The 18,775-nt window shown below is 52.1% G+C and overlaps 9 protein-coding genes and 1 non-coding gene across 10 annotated transcripts; 5 read left to right on the top strand and 5 right to left on the bottom strand.

Annotated features, from left to right (window-relative positions):
- Positions 1-301: 301 nt before the first annotated feature.
- Positions 302-1,773, top strand: BDZ99DRAFT_567450 (alpha/beta-hydrolase; the record flags this gene model as incomplete). Its single annotated transcript, XM_033727685.1, has 2 exons — positions 302-634; positions 741-1,773. 2 exons carry the CDS (start codon positions 302-304, stop codon positions 1,572-1,574), a joined length of 1,167 nt encoding a protein of 388 aa, XP_033580662.1. The 3' UTR covers positions 1,575-1,773.
- A 76-nt stretch (positions 1,774-1,849) lies between these two features.
- Positions 1,850-2,557, top strand: BDZ99DRAFT_516350 (uncharacterized protein; the record flags this gene model as incomplete). Its single annotated transcript, XM_033725068.1, has 1 exon — positions 1,850-2,557. One exon carries the CDS (start codon positions 1,850-1,852, stop codon positions 2,555-2,557), a length of 708 nt encoding a protein of 235 aa, XP_033580661.1.
- Positions 2,558-2,962: 405 nt separating this feature from the next.
- Positions 2,963-4,156, bottom strand: BDZ99DRAFT_223186 (HIT-like protein). The gene is made up of 5 exons (XM_033713447.1): positions 4,008-4,156; positions 3,878-3,960; positions 3,654-3,815; positions 3,072-3,581; positions 2,963-2,980 (listed from the first exon to the last, which is right to left on the bottom strand). The coding sequence occupies exons 1-4, from the start codon at positions 4,042-4,044 to the stop codon at positions 3,459-3,461; spliced, it is 405 nt and encodes a 134-aa protein (XP_033580660.1). The 5' UTR covers positions 4,045-4,156; the 3' UTR covers positions 2,963-2,980; positions 3,072-3,458.
- A 113-nt stretch (positions 4,157-4,269) lies between these two features.
- BDZ99DRAFT_485863 (uncharacterized protein) lies at positions 4,270-5,254 on the bottom strand (the record flags this gene model as incomplete). Its single annotated transcript, XM_033722739.1, has 5 exons — positions 4,270-4,508; positions 4,569-4,755; positions 4,850-4,966; positions 5,017-5,185; positions 5,232-5,254. 5 exons carry the CDS (start codon positions 5,252-5,254, stop codon positions 4,270-4,272), a joined length of 735 nt encoding a protein of 244 aa, XP_033580659.1.
- A 268-nt stretch (positions 5,255-5,522) lies between these two features.
- BDZ99DRAFT_472866 (Metallo-hydrolase/oxidoreductase) lies at positions 5,523-6,488 on the top strand (the record flags this gene model as incomplete). Its single annotated transcript, XM_033721797.1, has 3 exons — positions 5,523-5,606; positions 5,665-5,677; positions 5,746-6,488. 3 exons carry the CDS (start codon positions 5,523-5,525, stop codon positions 6,486-6,488), a joined length of 840 nt encoding a protein of 279 aa, XP_033580658.1.
- A 169-nt stretch (positions 6,489-6,657) lies between these two features.
- Positions 6,658-6,752, top strand: BDZ99DRAFT_t27. The gene has a single exon. It is a non-coding gene; the product is annotated as a tRNA-Ser (tRNA).
- Positions 6,753-7,597: 845 nt separating this feature from the next.
- BDZ99DRAFT_506630 (uncharacterized protein) lies at positions 7,598-9,961 on the bottom strand. Its single transcript, XM_033724183.1, has 2 exons — positions 9,845-9,961; positions 7,598-9,792 (listed from the first exon to the last, which is right to left on the bottom strand). Exon 2 carries the CDS (start codon positions 9,664-9,666, stop codon positions 7,942-7,944), a length of 1,725 nt encoding a protein of 574 aa, XP_033580657.1. The 5' UTR covers positions 9,667-9,792; positions 9,845-9,961; the 3' UTR covers positions 7,598-7,941.
- BDZ99DRAFT_553513 (uncharacterized protein) lies at positions 9,786-11,004 on the bottom strand (the record flags this gene model as incomplete). The annotated part of the gene is made up of 2 exons (XM_033727097.1): positions 9,786-10,632; positions 10,989-11,004. 2 exons carry the CDS (start codon positions 11,002-11,004, stop codon positions 9,905-9,907), a joined length of 744 nt encoding a protein of 247 aa, XP_033580656.1. The 3' UTR covers positions 9,786-9,904.
- Positions 11,005-11,896: 892 nt separating this feature from the next.
- Positions 11,897-15,942, bottom strand: BDZ99DRAFT_380684 (uncharacterized protein; the record flags this gene model as incomplete). Its single annotated transcript, XM_033715198.1, has 3 exons — positions 11,897-12,131; positions 12,180-12,343; positions 12,394-15,942. The coding sequence occupies 3 exons, from the start codon at positions 15,940-15,942 to the stop codon at positions 11,897-11,899; spliced, it is 3,948 nt and encodes a 1,315-aa protein (XP_033580655.1).
- A 1,441-nt stretch (positions 15,943-17,383) lies between these two features.
- On the top strand, positions 17,384-18,717 carry BDZ99DRAFT_459470 (uricase). Its single transcript, XM_033719171.1, has 3 exons — positions 17,384-17,780; positions 17,828-18,474; positions 18,522-18,717. The coding sequence occupies exons 1-3, from the start codon at positions 17,644-17,646 to the stop codon at positions 18,644-18,646; spliced, it is 909 nt and encodes a 302-aa protein (XP_033580654.1). The 5' UTR covers positions 17,384-17,643; the 3' UTR covers positions 18,647-18,717.
- Positions 18,718-18,775: the final 58 nt, after the last annotated feature.

Below are 18,775 nucleotides of genomic sequence, written 5' to 3'. Positions count from 1 at the left end.
TTGATAGACACGAAGAAATCTTTTTACGATATCTCACGGCAAGACTGAGATGTTACACGCCTATCAGTGTCCTGCGCATACGGCCACCCATTAGCCCAAAGAGGAGTTCTAACGCTTATGATTGACTGTTTCGTATCTACCAAGTGTCTCACCTATTATATGTAACTATAAGTGCGTCTTCTCACTCGTCTGTATAGCTTCTCTAACCTCTCACATAAATCACCTCTTCGCCTCCAATACACTCTTCCAAATCCAGCATCAACTACCTTCCAGACTTCTTCACTAACACTCGAACATCGAGATGGCGACTACGAAACCATCCATCATTCTGATACCTGGTGCCTGGCACCGCCCAGTCATCTACGCCGCCGTCGAAGTTCTCCTCCTCGAGGCCGGGTACTCTGATGTCTGCGCACTCCAGCTGCCATCTGCAGGCGGAGATCCAGTGCCAGAAACACGAGTGCAGGACATCGCCATTATTCGCTCGGCGGTCACCGAACGACTCCAGCAGGGCAAAGATGTTGTGATCGTTGCACATAGCTACGCTGGAACACCTGCAGGTGAAGCAGTCCAAGGCCTTCCTTCGAAGTTCAAAGCCGACTCGACTGCCAACGGTGAAGGCTCACCCGTTCAGGTAGCTGTAAACGAAGCGTTTATTAAGATTGTGAATTCAATTCTGTACCATTTGATCGGATTTAGGTAGTTGCATCAAGCCGAAAGGACCCTGCTAATTCACACAGGAAAACCAGGAGAGCAATCCAGGTGTCAGCATTCAAACCGCAAAGTCTACAACCACGTATGGCGAACCTAGCCTAGATGATACGGAGGTAGATCAGCTACTATGTGCTACGAAGAATAACCCGAGCTTGGAGTCTCCAAAGAAAACCCAGAGTCCAGATGTTACGAAGGGCCATTCGATCTCAGGAACCCCAAACGAGAATCCAAGCCTAGAGCCCCCCTCAATTCCAACCGGCCACATTCTCGCCCTCATCTACCTCGCCGCCTTTCTCAAACCCGTCACCTGCCCTCAGCAAGCTGCCCCCTCGAATAACCCCCCTCCCTGGGCCCTGCATGAAGAACCCTACATGTACCTCTCCTCCGATGTCTCTATCATCAAGAACATATTTTACAACGACCTCGACGCCGAGACCCAGACGTACTGGTACGAGAGGCTGGCACCTTACCACTCCTTTGGCGCACTTACGGAGCCGTGTCGGTATGTGCCGTGGCAGGGGGACTTCAAGTGCCTGTATGTGGTATCCGAGAACGATCAGACGGTGCCGCTAGCCTGGGCGATGGCGATGGCGACGCAGCTGGGGGGGGTTATTGACGTTGTCATGCATAAGGCTGGGCATAGTTTGATGCTGAGCCAGCCAAAGGCTGTGGTGGACATTGTTGAACAGGTGGTGGAAGGGAAGGAGGTTGGTGGAGGAGGAGACGGAACTGTTGAAGACGTGGGCGAAAGAGTTGAGGACAAGGGCAAAGGAGAGAATGGCGAAGGAGATGGAAGAAAGTGTAAGCGAAACGGAGAAAAGGGTGAGCGAGATGGAGAGAAGAAGGGGATTGATGCGTGAAGCCCTTTGGATATGTGCACTCAGTCCCCATCCATGAGCCTGTCGAGGAGTGGTAAAATGCGTGAATCTGAATTAGCGTTAGCAAAAGTGGTCAATCTGAGGGTGAGTTGTGCTAGGTCATGAGACCTTTCCTTCTAAACTTGGGTCTATCTTCTTGGTACGGAAGGTATGAACCATGGTTACAGTCTTCCTACAAATGAACACGTTTTCCCACCGTCCAATTATCTTCACACATTTCGCAACCTCAAAGCCTGAATTTTTAGACTTCGTTTATAATGCGGTTCATCACGGGTGCTATCAATGGCGTTCTACGACACGTGAATGGCACAGCTCAGCCCGAATCCCCCCTCGCTTCGTCGCCCACCGACACAGATGCAACAATGTCCTCGTCGTCATTCACAATATGTGGAGACATTGAATCCGATTCGAGTGAATGGGAAGCTTTAGATGCCGAAGAATGCTTGCGAGCAGGAGACCAGCCGAGCACCGAACCGTCACAGGCAACCGAGATTGCCCAGCAAGTGTCCGAGCCGCCAGCAGAGAAACAGCCTGATCGTCGCGCAAGGGTCGAAGACGATATCGAAGACGACGACGATGCAGGAACACCCGGGAACTCGACCGGCATCGACGGGCCGCTTCTTCGATGCACCGGCGACGTCGACAACGACTTTCTCGACGAGGGATCCACGAGCGCCATAGACTATCTTGTCAAGCAAAGTCTGCCCGATGCCATCCAGAAATCGAAGACCTCGACCGAGACGAGAGCGCCGGTAAGACAGACCATCAGACCGACCATAAGACCGACCATAAGACCGACCTGGCATCGAACACCCGTCTCCACTCGACCACGCCCACCCATAACCTACCCTCATAGAATCGTCGGCCAGACACTCACCATCAACTCCCCAACCACCGACTTTCTCCACACTCAAGGGTCAAGAGTCACCATCGAAAGCTCCTTCTCCGGCACTATTATCGACTAGGGCTTACACATTGTTCTTAACTCACCCTTCTCCGGGACCATAGACTCGCAGGGCTCGCATATCGTCATCAACTCACCCTTCTATGGAACTTTGAAGGCCCAAGGAAGCATGATCACCGTCAATGCGTCGCGCTTCGGCACGATACAGGCCCAGGGAGGCCGCATATCGATCAGCACATGGAGCACTGGCTGTATTGACCGGCCGCAGGGGTGCAGCATTTTTGTGTGTAAAGCTGCGGAGGACACGGTGCAGATTGTGAATCCGCAGGGGTGTGTGCAGGGTGGATCCGGAGGACAAGTAATTAATGAGTGTAGCTTAATGTAGGCTGTTGAGGGCTTATATTGTCGGTATGGTATGAGGTGAGGTGATAGAATAGGTATGCTACATATTGAGCGCCTATAGTTGATCAGGGCTTGGGCATATCTTACAACCGTCGGAGTCAGCAAACGTGCAAGCACTAAAGGTAGAGGTGTATAACGATTGATGTTGGTCTGAGAAATTTGAAAAAACTTACACTGTCGCCGTTTGACACCCTCCAATATACTTTCAAGAATGCGAACAAGATGTAAGTGAATCCTTCCAAACGAGCAAATGTAGAAGGTCTATTATACAATATCCCGCAATAGCGTGTCAAAACCGACTCCAAATCGGACGGACTGGCTCCCGTTAGCACATCTCAATGGTGCTACAATTAGGCCAACTCAGTGGCCTGATTTACAGCGTCGCGACTGCTATATTGTGAATGGACAGAGTGATAAATTGATACTTCTTCTGATTTTTGGGCCTTAGATAGCCGTGTATCGCCGACTTTTCGAGAGCCGCCCCATTCTTGTGGCATGGTCCTTCCCATCCACTCCTCTCAAGTATACTCCATGTCCAGCATCCGGCCCAATTCCAGTCCTTACATCTTCGCCTTGATCTCCTCCAGCAGCTTCGCCAGTTTGTCCTTGTCCACATCCTCAGCCGGCCATCCAATACTCAATCCCTCCTTCTCATTTGGTTTCGGGATGATATGGAAGTGGGCCTGAAGCAATCCATCAGCACATTTCCCCTACATTCTACCCATTCACCCGTCACGTAATATGGGGCAACTAACATGATCAACCACCTGGTGCGCAATCCGCCCATTGTTCTGCAGTATGTTGTAGTCCTCCGCCCCCACCGCTAGCGCAATCTTCTTCGCAACGGGCAAGATCTCGTGGAGCTGGTCGTCGGGGATGTCGTGGAGTTTTGCGCCGTGGAATTTGGGGATGACGAGCTGGTGGAAGAGTATTAGGAATCGTGGAATGGTTCGGGATGGGGTTGAGAGGGATTTCGTACAGCATGGCCTTTGCTTAGAGGGGAGATGTCGAGGAATGCGAAGGTCTTGTCGCTTTCGAAGATCTTCATCGAAGGGATGTCGCCTGTTTGAAGGTTAGATGGGCATTAGTAGAGGGATTTGGGAGCATACCCTTGATGATCTTGCAGAATATACAGGCAGCGGCCATGGTGAATTGCGTGTGCTTTGACAATTGAAGTGTGACGTGACGTTGAATAGCGTTGATGGAGATGGAGAGGTCTGAGCTGATGTGGGGTTGAGGAAGCTCCGGTTATGTTTTTCGTAATTTATCGAAATGTCTGTATTGAATGCCATGAAAGGGAAACTACTTTTGAACATGACACCAGTGTTTATCGGAAGATTGTTCAGACTTGTGTAGCCTGGAGATAGATCTTCAAGGTTTCGTAGCCCATTCCCAGGCTGAGCATTCGAAGTTGGAATAGCATCTGAACTCATTGCTGAGTCCTTTCGCATGCTTTACCTCGAAGGAAGTAGTCTGGATTCCGGTTTTGGAATACAGTTTCCCTATCAGGTTCTCCATACGTTCGCCGGTACACACGATCAAGCGAAATGGATTACTTCCAGCAGACGCAGTGGTCCAGGACTTCGCTAGCCACCGTACAGTCAGAGCGGCTGTCAAACAATCATCAGTGAACAAGATCGAGTGGTATCCTGAGCAGAATGGGAGCTTGCCTTTGGTCTGGCAATCCTCACTAAGGAAAGGAGGATCACAGATGATTCGATCGAATTTCCCCTTGAGCTCAGGTGGCAGTCGCATCGGATGCTCGAAATCGTACATCGCGAACTCTTTGAAGACCGCGAACCGTTCGTCGAACTCCAGTAGCGTCATCTGCGGCCGACATTTATACTTGCGGGATGCCTTGCAAAGCATAAGAATCAACCCTAGGACTAAAGTGGATAGAGAGAGCAAACATACGAATCGAAGAAGAAGAATCAGTTATTGAAAGACTTACCAAAAGATTCTTAAGCTGGATAAAAACACTCGGCGCCGATACCACAACAATAGACGAATCATCCGTAGCACCGTCTAACAGCTGTTCCGCAAGCAATGTAGCCGTCTCGTCGTTGTACTTTTCTCCTATTAGCTCTCAACACCACATAAAAATTCGACACATCATACCCAGAACTGGCTAGCATTCCAATCCTCAGTAAAAGCGTCCATAGAAAGCTTTTTTTCCCCATCAAAATCACTCTCGGCCTGCGCTTTCAAATCCTCAAACTCTTTCTGCTTCGTATCGCGATCACCGTAAAATTCTTTAAGCGCATTCAGCGCGCCTGCTGAAAGCTGTCTATATTTCTATTAGACCTTAATCACCTAACACAGAGCGCACGTACGGTATCTCATCATCAGAATCCATTTTTGCCTTTTGTGTTCTGTTGTCGACAAGTGTGACTGAGAACCCTGATGATCAACCTTCAGAATTGCCTGACTATCCCAAACGTATTCACTAAACCCCCCTACCACACCCCCCCACCAATCCAACCCCTCCAAACTCCGAATGCATGGTGACACCTCGGTCCCCGCGCTCCCGCAGCTTGCGTGCTCGCGGCTCGAGCATGGTAGTGAGATATCAATGCCTCCGCCGCTGGCCGCGCAGCATGACGAGCCGCAACTACTCCTCCATGATGGCGGCCTCCTTGGTGCCTCTACCTGAGATCGAGAAGCTATCTCCCCGCGTTGTGCGGATCCTAGGAGGAAACCCCGGAAAAGTACTGTCACCCCGAATCTAAGCTCCTCCCAAAAAAAACCATTACTAACGACCCGTAGTTCCAACTCCAAGGTAGACAAACCGCCCACCCGTTTGCAAAGTAGAGGGATAGAATTGGAGCAATAGCTTATCCCACAAAGGCACAAACACCTACCTCCTCGGCACCTCGCCCACGCGCCTCCTGCTCGACACCGGCGAAGGCAAACCCGCGTGGCTCGCGTCGCTACGCTCCGTGCTCGCCGCCCACGACATCACCATCTCCGCCGCGATCCTCACGCACTGGCACCCGGACCACGTCGGCGGCGTCGCCGACCTCCTCTCCATCTCCCCAGCCACCAAGATCTACAAAAACGAGCCGACCGAGGGCCAATTGGACATAGCCGACGGCCAGGTCTTCCAGACCGAGGGCGCGACGCTGCGCGCGTTCCACTGCCCGGGCCACGCGACGGACCACATGGCGCTGGTGCTGGCGGAGGAGGACGCCATGTTCACCGGCGACAACGTGCTCGGGCAGGGCACGGCCGTGTTCGAGGACCTGGCCACCTACATGGACTCGCTGCATCGCATGGCGGCCCAGTTCGGCGGGCGGGCGTACCCAGGCCACGGGCCCGTGATCGAGGACGGCAAGGCGAAGGTGTTGGAGTATATCAAGCATCGCAAGGAGCGGGAGGAGCAAGTCTTAGCTGTGTTAGAGGATGCGGGGGGCAAGGGGGTGACGTCTATGGCGATTGTAAAGGTGATTTATAAGGACTATCCCGAGAGTTTGTGGCAGCCGGCGGAAAGGGGTGTTGTGCAGATTCTGGGGAAGTTGGAGGGGGAGGGGAAGGTTGTTCATGATGAGGGGGAGGATACGTGGGCTATAAATAGAAAGGCGGCTTTGTGAATGATAGTGCGGGTTCTCTGACTCGTCTAAGTTCTGTGGTGGTGCTTGGCGGCCCAAACTCATGCATGCTTCGTGATTGATTCACTGATGAAAATATCGCTGGTGGCCTCACAAGTTGGCTAGGCTACAGGTATGGTATAATTTGGCAGACTTGATTATTCTCACCAAAGGCACAGTGCCAGAGTGGTTAATGGGTCAGACTTGAATTTTCCTCAAGTTTATCTGATGGCTTCGGCCTCGCAAGTTCGAATCTTGTCTGTGTCGCAAACGCGAAATTTTCTTTTGTTTTTGGGTAGCCCTTTGGCCCTTCCCGAGTCCTTGGTTTTGTGGCGTTATATACGTTGCTCCTTTTGTGTGGGATTCGCCCACCCTGTGGGGTCAAGAGGCGGCAGAGTGTGCCACGTTGCGCCCCGCGTAGGCTCAAAAGCATTCACTGCAGTGATTTATATAGGGTCTCGGAACCACAGTTCGCGCATGTAGTTAGATCTCGTTCATGCTAGGGTGTAGATAATTATAAGATCATAGTAGCCATTTTGAACAGGATATCTCGTTCGTATCTACAATGTCCTCGTTGGTGTCCGAAACCGACGTCTGAACCATGACTTCTGAATCGTAGTCTACACACCTCCCAAATCTAGCTCGAGAGAAGACAGCAACAGCGTTTGGAGAATGCCACTAGTGCTGCATCTAATCACTTCCATAAGTGAAAGCAAAGGGCCTTCTCGACTACCCGCTGTCATAAAACAAAAGAAATAATGCATATGCACCGAGAGAATAAGAAACATTCTAAAGCCAAATGTGAAGTAGCCACAATGCGCGTTTAAAAACCTAAACGAAAGCTTTCCTACCAATACTCCTAAGAACCTCCCTCTCTGACCTTTTTCGAAGAGTTCATTCGTTTTGAGGAGTCTTCTCCGCATGTAGCCGTCACTGATGAAATCTAGGAGTACTAGCACACCGAGAAACGCCGAACCCAATGTAATGCGAGGATATAATATAATAAAGGAAATTCGGAAAGGGTTACTCGAATATAAGAAGTATTCGACCGACTGTCCGGGAATAAGTAGCTGACCATCCGAGGAGAGGTCTATGTCGGAGCGTCCGATTCCGGCGGTAACAAAGGCGGCCAAAACGGCATCACCAGCATCCCAATAAACATGATCCAGCGCAGAACTGTAATAAAGCGCGCAACGGTTATAGTACTGTACAAGCGTTTCCAGACATCCTGTCAGCAACACATCTTATCAGCACGGATGCTAGCAGGAAACGCTAACTCATACTTCTAGCGAAAGAGGGAAGGCAGACCAGGCAGACCAGGCAGGGCAAGGCAAGGCATTGCTAGGCAAGAGGCGCTATACACACATGCACCGCGAACATTTATAACTAAATGCCACAAGCCATGGTTTCGCATTGCTACTAGATATCTTGACCCCTTGCCTCGCTTTGCCTGACCTCACTCGGCAGAAGCGAAACGGGGAAGAGAAGAGTGAGCGGGTACCAACCTCTGGCGCTCGATCCTTTGGATCCACCGATTCACTATCTTCAGCCGCTCCCGCACGCTCATTGTCTTTAGCAAGAGGTATTTCTCGTCCTCGGCGATCGGTAACACGCTCGCGAACCAGTAAGGGAACAATGCGGGATCGGCGGGCGGACCGCCATAGGCGATCAAGATCCGCTCGTTCAACCAGGGGGCGCTGTTAGCGCGCATGCGCTCGATGAATTCGATGCCGCTGAGAAGCAGGTCCCGCGTCGATAACTGCTTTAGTGATGCGGGCGTTTCTTGCGTTGGTGTTGTTTGATGTTGTCCAATGTGCATCTGGGCCTCTAGCGCAGCAGCCAAGGCTGTGGTCGTCTCCTCCGCCTCGAGGCGCTCTTCTTCTGCTAGAGAAACATCTTCTACGCGCTCTACCTGCGAAACGTAGTAGCCGTCCAGCATGGAATATTCGCGGATACGGAATCGGCCAACGCCCCTGCTCTCGACATAGCTGCGGCCGTCGCCGAGGATTTGCACGTTGGTAATTTCGAGAATCGTCCCATATTCCATGAATGGTACGTTTCCGAGATCTCCTTGGGGTGCTCTGGATCGGTTGTACATGACCATTCCAAATTGGCGGTTGCCATCTAGTGCGCGTCGCATCATGAGCCGATACCGGGGTTCGAAAACGTGGAGGAAAGTTGGTGTGGCGGGCAGGGAAAGCGTGCATACAAAAAGGGGTGTGTTAAGGGCAGTCCCTTCGAGGCTTTCTTCTAGCTTGACCGCAGCGGCACGAGCAGTCATCACCTCCGGGCAAAGACTATTGAGGAGATCGACGAGGCGGCCGTTGGATGGTTGGGACACCAGGGACGGAGGCAGTGAGAGACTACGTCGACAGACTGGACAAAGGTTGGCATGGTCCAGTACGCGTGCAAGGCATTTCCGGCAGAAGGTATGCCCACAGGGCGTTGTGGTAGGTTCCAACATCAAGTTGTAGCAGACATGGCAATCCAGCTCTTTGTGAGCCGCTTCCCGAAGACTGTCCAACAAAGAGGCGTCCAGGGTTTGATAATCGTCGTCGGTCGTAGCCAGAGACTGGTAAGCAACGCTCGAGTCGAAGGGAAGTTCTCCGAGCTCGGCCAGAATAAATGTAGAAACTAGGCGTCCCCCATTTAGAATCCGGGAATGTGAAAATGGTGAAACTTTTTCTTTCTCTTCAACATTTTGCTCTTCCGTTTTTGAGAAGACATCTACTCGAATGGGCGTGTTTTCAGTCACAGACTGATGTTTCGCCACCTGGGTTGCTATCACCTCCATAATTTTGGCCAACGTGACGTCCGGATTGCATTCGCCAGTGGGATGTTCGGCGCCACAATCCAGAATTGGACACGGGATGCCATATTGTCGATCAGGCGTATCTGGGTATGATATGTTCTCTCGAAGGCGTGGCTCCGGGAGACATGATCGGCACATGGAGTGTCCGCAGGGGAGTGTGATTGGAATCCTCAACGGCTTAGAGCATTGCGAGCATTGGATGAGGCGGACCAGCTGCCTCGCATCTTCATGCGCCGACAGCGCAAGCAGCTCCTGGACATCGGCGGTAGCTTCATGGTCTTTCATCAAAGCCGGCGTGCCTAACGAGGCGTCGAAGGACGGCTCCTCACCGTTAGTGAAAGAGCTGCCCTTGCGTTGTAACAAGCTCATCCGGTGGGGTTGACTAGTTGTTCCGTTTTATCGGCTCCATGTAAGATATCTTGCAGTGAGAGAAGGAGAAGACGTGGGTTTGTAAGGTGATCGTAGAGGCCAAAGGGGTAGAGGACGGGGATGAGGCTAGATAACTTAATTTGGGTTGGTGAGATGGGGATCAAGGGGTGGTGCGAACTGCGGGTGGAGTGTACAGTATTCCGAAACGCCACAGGATCTGCAATTTGGTCTTCAAGCGTCACGACGAGCGTAACGAGGCCTTTATGTGGTGTGGAGAAGGCACAGGGCGTCGACCTAGTAAGCAGCTGTCGCCAATTTGCAAGCGTTTGCAACGTGCAAGCGTCTGGTCGATATAGTGCGGATAGAGTGTCGTGAGCAGTGGTCCGGGACTGTGGCACGCATATATGATGTGGATGTAGTAGCAGTCAACGACGACAAGACTCGCGGCGGTGGAAAGGGCGTCGTCGATTCTGGCATTGTTTGGCGACGGCTGCTCGGTCAGGCGCAAGCGCATCGGCGATGGCGAGAGAATGAAGAGAGGCCCGGCGTGATAGGTCCGGCAGCACAGCTCGATGGCGGCGGATTTTCCATCAGGCAGCTGGGCCAGGATCACGGCATCGGGAGCGTGCTGGCAATCGACGTCTGTCCCCGCGGCTGCCGAGCCGCCACTCAGAGCCGCCAGAGCCCCAAGAGAAGCCTGAGGCCTGGGACCGCATCGTGGACTGCCACAAACCGCTGCCCGAGACTGCCAGGGCCGCTGCGTGACGTGCAACACACGACACGCAGTCTGGTGTTTGGGCCTGTGAACACGGCATCGACCGCCGCGTGTGCGTTCCACTGCGCGTTGCACGGCCGGGCGAACAGGACCATGGGACGCCTCACCACAGGCACTGGATGCTGTCAGGTCAGTGGGACAGCCTCGAACCGTGGTTCGCCCGATAGATGGGACCAACGATGCCGCTCCAGCTGTCAAACATGTGTAGTGTAGGTATCATGGAAGGGGTCTGGAACCGCGCGCCTTGGCAGGCCACGCGACCGTTCACTCTTACAATCACTTCAACGGCGCAGCATGGACCCCTCATAAATCGCCAGTGGGATGCGCTCGTGTGCATTGCTGCGGCATGCTCAACATTGGACGGCGCTGTCTGCCGTGTGACCCTGCGTCGCGCCCACCCGCCGCTACCAGTGCATTTGAAAGCGTCATCGATCACGGCGTTGAAAGAAGGTTGTCGCAGAGTGGCCAACCAGCCCGAGTGGTCTGCTAAACGACGGCGGAGGAGGGTCCAAGTCCGCATCAACTAACCCTGCTGCATTTCACGCACTTGCTTGATCATCCATCAGTTGCTCTTAACGTAGACGCAGGCACCGCCGGACCTTGAATATTCTATAGCTTGACAGCTTGCATTCCGCTTCCGGCATCATGCAGTGGTGCATTCAGGACTTCGCTTTCAGCTCTATGTCGCCAAATCCATCCCCGGATCATGATGCTGCCAACCATCTGTCTTGCACGCAGACACTGCTTATACAGCACAAAAGCATACATCGTCGCCCACATACATCGTACTGCATAATCATTCCGCCGTGACAGCTTGGCAGCTCCCGAACGCTGCCTCGACTGCCCATCCCCATACCCAAAACTGCCTTAGCTCAAGACCACTTCCTATCGTACAACGACCCCGTGTTACCCAGCCTCATATGAACCAGAGCTGTTGGTCGTGCCATCATCTGAGACACTGATCCATGTGGAAGTCAGACAAGCCTCGATATTCCTTGGCCCGTCGGCTTGGTTCCTGCGCAGACGCTCCAATCCAGACTTGCTGTTGTACCAGGCGCCATAAGGAGAGACACCCACTGTCGATGACCGCAGCATCGGGATTTGTAAGCCGAAGCAGACCGATGTCTCTCACCTCTCAAACATCACGAGAGACAAAGGTCTGTGCTTCTCCAACATCCGATCATTCCATCACTACTCACGGAGCACTCCGAAGCATCCGCATCTAGAACTATGCTGACGGCCTGACTCCTCACGCGGGGTGGGAGAAAGTGGCACACTTCAAAAAGCCTCTTGTGTGTACACCTGTCTGCCACTGCTTGGAGTGCTTCGACGAGTTTTCAAAGAGCCCAGGGTGAAGAGCTTCCCTCACGCTCAAATTTGTGAAAGTAGATTGAAGCACGTCAAGCAGTGGCATACACGCGTACCGTTCATCTTTTTCAGAGGATAGTTGGACCTTTATCCGGCCTGGAAGCCCGGCATCCCGTTATCTGGTTCTTCGTCTTCCGATTCAGACTCGCTGTCGTCTGAATCGTCCTCTTCTTCCAACACAATCTGTCGCAACACTCTTTTGTCGAAGAGATTGAACACAAACAGGCACACGTTGAGACCGAAGTGATGCGATTCGAGGACTTCCATGACCTTGTAGAACAGTGCCGGCTTTTGGAACCCAGACGCCTTCTTTACTTTGATTCTGTCGCACATTAGCGGGGTCCAACTGGTCTTCACATTATTGTCTTACGCATGCAAGTCGGTCCGGGCCTTTTTGGCCAGGACGGTATTCCCGAGATCAGTCGTTAGTTTCAGTATCCTGGCGTTCAACGGATCGTCATCTGTGACAGCTACTTTAACTTCAGTTTGCTTCCACGACCCGAGATCTTTTGGCACTGCAACCCATGGCTTGATCTAGGATATGTTAGTACTAGGATTAGAGATTGATTGTTTTTACAACGCACCGTGAATAGCTTCTTGAAGTCAAGCGGGATGCAGAAGCCAAGAGCTTCACCCATCTCGTTCACTACTCCATCCCAGCCATATTCGATGAGTATCTCTTGCCCGTGGAGGCTCCTGGAAATGAGCCCCAGCACAAAGAACGCAGTGCCTCGTAAGGACATTACTTCGGAGGTCTCTGCGATGCGAACAATCCATTTCACGACATCAGAACTCTCAAGGAATGGGGCCCCAAGCTCCATAGATCCGACGTTACCTACCGCCCACAGGCAGCCCTTCACTTTCAGTATGGTTTCAGAATCGTCGTCTTCCATACCAAACTCTCGGATAGTGGTTACGAATTCGTCAAAATGTCCTTTGTGTTCCAAGAGCTTGCAGCCTTCTTCAGTCCGAGTGAGTTCCCGATAGAAGTGTGGTGGCACCAGACCGTACTCCTGGTGTTCAGGAGTGTCATCGTAAGACATTTGCGGTTGTGGTTTTTCGGAAATATCTGCTAACCCTCTCGCCATTGACGCCTCGATCAGGCCTACGTAAGTGTCGTTGCGTCCTAGGAACCAGTCGTCCATCTCCTTCGTGATGTAGTCCAGTCCATCTAGATAATGATACCCTACCGAAGTAGACAAAAATCGAAGGAGAAGTGGTGCGCCGATTTCACCTAGATGGTCTAGCGCTGGTCGGCATTTCACTACATACTCCAGAGAATTTTTCTGGTTACAGGTTTCCTCAAGAATCTTGATTGCAACCTCACAGACCTCGATTTCTGGATCATAGAGTTGCGTGACAAGCAGTCGGATTGCCCATTCCGCGATTCCGCTTGTTGCACCGGCAGAGTCCGTGGCTTGCATGGATTTCGTAGCGTATTTCCGAAGGAGCCTCGTTGAGAAAATCCGGATCTGTTTCGAGCACGACGTCATGGCCTTGGAGATTATGATGCGAAGATGTCCGTCGAGAGTGTAGTCCATGTTGCTAAGCAATGCTCGAATCATGTCATCGCGATCCCCGAGCTCGATTATGTGATAAAACATGTTGATAATCTTCCACCTCTCCAGAATCTGTAATCCTTTGGGATCCTTGGTAAGAGCTCCGAGAATGGCGAAATACCCCCCGGTGAGACTGTTCTCCATTCGCTGCTCGGTGAACAAGGGTAGCTCGGAGGTGAGACCACTCATTCTGTCAAAATGAGAAAGGCATTCAGCAAGCTGCCTAATGAGCTTGCTTTCTGCCAGATATTTGACGCCTTCGGGATTCTGAAGGAGGCTGAGAACCAGAGCAGAGCCAGCTCTGACATATCTTTGATTCGGCTTTGTATTCTTGACCTCACAGAACCTGTACTTGAATGGCCGGTAGAATCCCAGTACGCGATGAACCCATTTTGAGGTTTTCAGGGCTTCGTCCAACCGTTTGGGATTAAGTAGAGGAGATTCAATGATAGCTTGAATTAGGTCCCATCTCCATTTGCCATAGTTGACAGTGGCTAGAACTTGGCTGTCTCCCATTAAAGCACGGAACGAAGACTCATCCATTTGCATACCGGCTTGAAGTTTCGACTGATCCGAAGGGCGCGAATTCGGTTCGGACTCTTTATTACTGTTCGATTTCGTGTTTTGGAATGTGGTTGGGCCCGATCGATATAGCGTTCTGTTAACGCTATCCACTTGGTAGATGGTCCCGGTAGCAATAAAACGCTCCTCCATATCGAATTTAGCAGCGTTCCGAACGAGCTGAGGGAGCACTTGTAGTTCGGCGCTCCATGAGGGCGGAAGTAGTTCGTTCGCCATCTTCAAGACCTCGCCTAATAGCAATGTAGTCTTCCTCTTCAAAGCTAGAGTCAATGCATCCTCCTCGGCGTGGAGCAAAGCGGGTAAAAGTCCTGAATGCAAAAGAACTGCCAGGACGACGGCAATGTAGTGATCGATGAGATTCCATCGATTAGTGACATCCTCTGGCTCTGCTGTGGGGCTATCCCTACTCTGCTCATTCTTGAGATTCGTAACTCGTCCGTAGGTTGTCAGTCTCCGACCAGCCAGGAACGACGAAGACCAGGAAGGGGGTTTTATCCTCAGTATATCGAACAATAGTTCCAACAAGACGTTCCGGACGTGTGGTGTCGGAATGTATAACGAAGATAAGAGAGACCTGACGGCTAGGAAATTGTTCATACAAAGCGTCAACAGTCCAGGCCAGCTCCGCAGCAATGTTGCGATAACCTTCGCGTTAGCCTTGAGCTTCTCTTCGTGCAAATGTCCATGAATCGCGGCGGAATCAGTGAAGATTGCAAAGGGTACCTCAAGTTCATGCCCAGACCGTAGAAATTTCCGTCTCCGTGGTGTGTCTAAGAGGAATAGGAACGATCCCGTAAGACTCTCCGCTGCAGGATAGTTGCCTTCTCCGAGAGCATCAACAAGCGTTCCCATCCCACCCGCAGAGACCAGCAGATCTGGGTGCCGCACAAGAATTTCGGCCAAGGTAAGAACACACATGCTTCTCAGCCGATCATCGGTATGCTCAGCTACTGCGACAATGATCCGAAGGACGGCACGGGAGATCTCTTGAACTCCACCTTTGACGTCAAGAAAAGCCCTAACAAACTTAAGCGCCTGTTCACGCTCGACACTGGCCTTGCTAGCTTTGACGAGTGAAAGAATGACCAGGAAGTCGGTATTCAGAGATCGAATTATCTGCAGAGACTTTCGGTCTGTAATGGCGTATCTGACGACTCTATACCCAGCAGCTACTACTTCACGACTGTCGCTTAGAAGCATCGTTTGCATTCGTAGGCCAAACACAGACCATGCCAGATCATATTTGAGGGTCGGATGCCGCTTAAATAGCTCGACGAGTGAGTTCAGCTGATCCACGTAGTATTCTGGTTGCATTGATTCGGCTTCTAAAGCTTGAAGAATCTCCGCAAGAACAAAGGTAGGCGATTCTGTTTCTGGCTCGGGCTCCTCCTTCTCACTGACCCCGAAGTTACGCGAAGGGGAACGGGATGGTGCATTGCGAAACAGATAGGACAACCTGCTGGTGGTTTTGTTGGGCGGCGCCTTCCCATCCTTGGACCTCTGAATCTCAACCTCTAAACCAAGACGGAGTTGAGCGAGTTTTCTGTTTGAGGTGTTCAGCTCGGCTTCGACCTTCTGTCGCTGGTCCTTGGTCTGTTTGAATCCTTTGGAATTGAGAGCCTCCAGCAGGTTCTCAGAGCCAATCTTGATCTTGATTTCCTTGTCAATCTGATCCTGTATTTCTGCTTGCCGCTGCTCCGACGTTGTTTCCGTGTCCTCCTCTAGGAGACTCGCGTATGAGCCAAAATCGGGCCTTGGAGTCTCGGTGCGCGAGACTTGGGACCTCAATTCGGAGCTGAAGGAGCCAGGTGGAGGCCCAGAGGTCGCGAAAGACTGGCTTCTCGACCCCGCCATTAAGCTGGCCGCAGACAGAGAGCGGGCATCCTTACCAGTCCTTGTTGGCTGAAGCAGCGCATTCTGCTCTGGGGCCGCCGCGTCGCTTTGGCCGGGCATGGAGCGCGATGGAGGTGGTGCACGAGGGGGTAGCGTCATGAGAGTCCCTTATCCCCACGAACAATCCAACCGCATGGCTTTCCTGTGTTGTTCTGTCGGCCCGCTCGGTTCATGGAGAGTTGTGAATCGCGCCCATGCCAGTTGGCTGATAGTGGGCTGTGATGTCGTAGGCGTCGTGGCCGTGTTTGGGGGTATTCAGGGCGGGGTCGCGGGCAGGATTGGACTGCTTCGGGGACCGGCAAGTGTAGCGACTGACGACGACGGGACAAGGAGCGGTTGAGAGCTGGAGGAAGTGCAGGGCGTTGTTGATGCTGTCGTTGCTAATGAGACGAAAGCGCTGGTGAGGCTCGACGTGGAGTGGCTTCCGAGCGGCGGACTGGGCAGGGGTTGGCTGCGCGTCAACCTTGCGATTTAGAGCGTATTAGCATCTTAGAGTAGCTGATGAGATGCTACAGTTGGCTGCTGATCATATAGCCCAGATCATGGTATACAGAAGTGGCCTCTGGCGTTACGATACCGAAGAAATGAATATGTCAACATGTAGAGTGTTTATAGAATACCTATGCTCCGTGGAGAGACTCAAACTCCGTGCAGCACATGTAACTCACCATGTGGGATTCCGCCGCGTCCCAATGATGTTCAGTATAGATAGACGTCACAAGTCACGGAAGCAGGCAAGACAGTATGGGCGTTTTGACGTTCTGAATTTCGATCACAACTCTGACGTCGCGAGGTCTAACTATGGGAACTGACAGACTGAACATAGACATGTATCAGATGATTCATCTCCTGAGGGGAACAACCAACAGATTTCAGTCATATTGCTCTGTTCGAATTACGATTTGAAGCTGTGCATCCACGGATACTTCTCCGAAAGCTGACGGTACAGTGGCCCAAACAAGGAGGTGTATGGCCGAAGACTCAACTTTGCCTTACTGAACTTCTGGGTCTGATATGTTGAGTCTGTCTTTGCTAGGTATTTCTCGAGAGTATCCTCAGTCGCCTCAAGATTCTCATACGTACATAGACTGGGAGCCTTGACCTGCCGAGAGGCATTTCAGCCCAGATAACTCTTCAAACCTAATATCAGACGTCGTCGAGTAGAGTCTAGTTGCTAAACAGAGCATCTTCGGCAGCTGATTAGAGCGCTGCTGTAATTCGTCGCCTCCAGTAGTGCCGTTGAGCAGGCGCAGATAGTTCCACAGCCATTCCGTCATGATGCTTTCGCGCAGAATTGTGCCGTGATAAGCGCACGGCATCAGCTTCCGGTCAAAGGCCTCGAATATTTGTCTTCTTACGCGATGCTGAGTAGAGTTTTGCAGGCAGCTGTAGGCACTTCGTAGGACGCGGCCGCTTTCTGCGGGGCGACGGGGGATGAATGCGGCACTGCTACGAAGCACTATCGGAGCTGGCCGACGACGAGGTTTCGATGGTCTGAGATCCATCTCCCGCCCGCTCATGCAGTGGATCTAGGTTCGCCAGGACGGCATCAATATGCCGGGTCCTGATTGATCCAGCCCGAAAAGAAATATTCTCTCCTCTTTGCGGGCGCCCCCGTCCCTCGCTGATCCCGATAAGCTGGGCGTGGAGAGCTATAAGGACAACCCATTCCGTCACCACAGCTTCCAGATCCACACACCAGCATCGCATCACTTACTTACATCCATAACACTGCTCTCCAAAGCTCAAGCTCAAGCTACCTAACTCCAAACATCTCATAGAAACTTCATCTTAGCTACCATGTCTCAACTCAGCTACGCCCGCTATGGCAAGGACAACATCCGCCTCTTCAAGGTCGAGAAGGACGAGAAGGCCGGAACTCAGACTGTAGTTGAGTCGACTGTCTGCATCCTTCTTGAGGGTGACATCGAGACCTCGTAAGCTTCCCAGAGCTTCAGGAAGCTCCACAGCTAACCTTTAACAGCTACACTGAGGCAGACAACTCTGTCATCGTGGCTACCGACACTCAGAAGCAGACCTGCTACATCCTCGCCAAACAGAACCCCATCACCCCGCCAGAGCTCTTTGCCTCAGTCATCGGCGATCATTTCATCAAGACCTACCCCCACATCCACGCCGCCCATGTCAAGATCATCCAACACAAGTGGACGCGCATGGCCATTGACGGAAAGCCCCACCCACACTCTTTCCTCCGCGATGGCGAGGACATCCGCGTTGTCGAGTCCGTCACAAGGGAAAACGTGGGCGTCTCCATCCGCTCCAAGATTGAGAAGCTCCTCGTCCTCAAGAGCACCGGCTCTGCCTTCTATGGATTCCACCGTGACGAGTACACCCAGCTTCAGGAGACATGGGACCGTATCCTGAGCACAGAGGTCGAGGCCGGCTGGGCATGGAAGACCTTCTCTGGGCTGGACGAAGTCAAGTCTGTCGCACCCAAGTTCGACGAGGCATTCAACGCGGCCAAGGAGATCACGCTCAAGACTTTCGCTCTCGACAACAGCGCCAGCGTGCAAGCAACCATGTATAAAATGTCCGACCAAATTCTGGCAGCAGTGCCATTGGTGGAAGCGGTAGACTACTCGCTACCCAACAAGCACTACTTTGAAATCGGTAAGCAGCACCAGCTTCCTCTTTGTATTCAATGCTAACTATCTTAGATCTCTCCTGGCATAAGGGCCTCAAGAACACGGGCAAGGATGCCACTGTGTATGCTCCGCAATCCAACCCCAACGGTCTCATCCAGTGCACTGTCACCAGGAAGGGGCCCAAGTCCAAGCTATAAATCAGCTCTTTTAAATTCTGCAGGCGTCTATCGGGATCCACGGACCTTTAGATTGATGACCATCTAGCGAGCATTTGTTTGATGTCTTCTCTTTTCAATGTATATAAATCTTTCACAGTTTGTAACAAA

The sequence above is a fragment of the Mytilinidion resinicola genome (assembly GCF_010093595.1).
Source record: "Mytilinidion resinicola strain CBS 304.34 unplaced genomic scaffold BDZ99scaffold_4, whole genome shotgun sequence".
In the NCBI taxonomy this organism is placed as follows: domain Eukaryota; kingdom Fungi; phylum Ascomycota; class Dothideomycetes; order Mytilinidiales; family Mytilinidiaceae; genus Mytilinidion; species Mytilinidion resinicola.
This window is presented reverse-complemented; position numbering and strand designations above follow the sequence as displayed.

Bases quoted from the DNA above. Each gene is read 5' to 3' on its own strand.
- BDZ99DRAFT_223186 (XM_033713447.1), bottom strand. From the start codon at position 4,044: ATGGCCGCTGCCTGTATATTCTGCAAGATCATCAAGG. The intron at 3,816-3,877 runs GTACGAAATCCC...CTCTTCCACCAG, and splicing joins CTCTAAGCAAAGGCCATGCT to CTCGTCATCCCCAAATTCCA. The intron at 3,582-3,653 runs GTTAGTTGCCCC...GGATTGCTTCAG, and splicing joins CGCACCAGGTGGTTGATCAT to GCCCACTTCCATATCATCCC.
- BDZ99DRAFT_506630 (XM_033724183.1), bottom strand. From the start codon at position 9,666: ATGAGCTTGTTACAACGCAAGGGCAGCTCTTTCACTAACGGTGAGGAG.
- BDZ99DRAFT_459470 (XM_033719171.1), top strand. From the start codon at position 17,644: ATGTCTCAACTCAGCTACGCCCGCTATGGCAAGGACAACATCCGCCTC. The intron at 17,781-17,827 runs GTAAGCTTCCCA...AACCTTTAACAG, and splicing joins GAGGGTGACATCGAGACCTC to CTACACTGAGGCAGACAACT. The intron at 18,475-18,521 runs GTAAGCAGCACC...TAACTATCTTAG, and splicing joins CAAGCACTACTTTGAAATCG to ATCTCTCCTGGCATAAGGGC.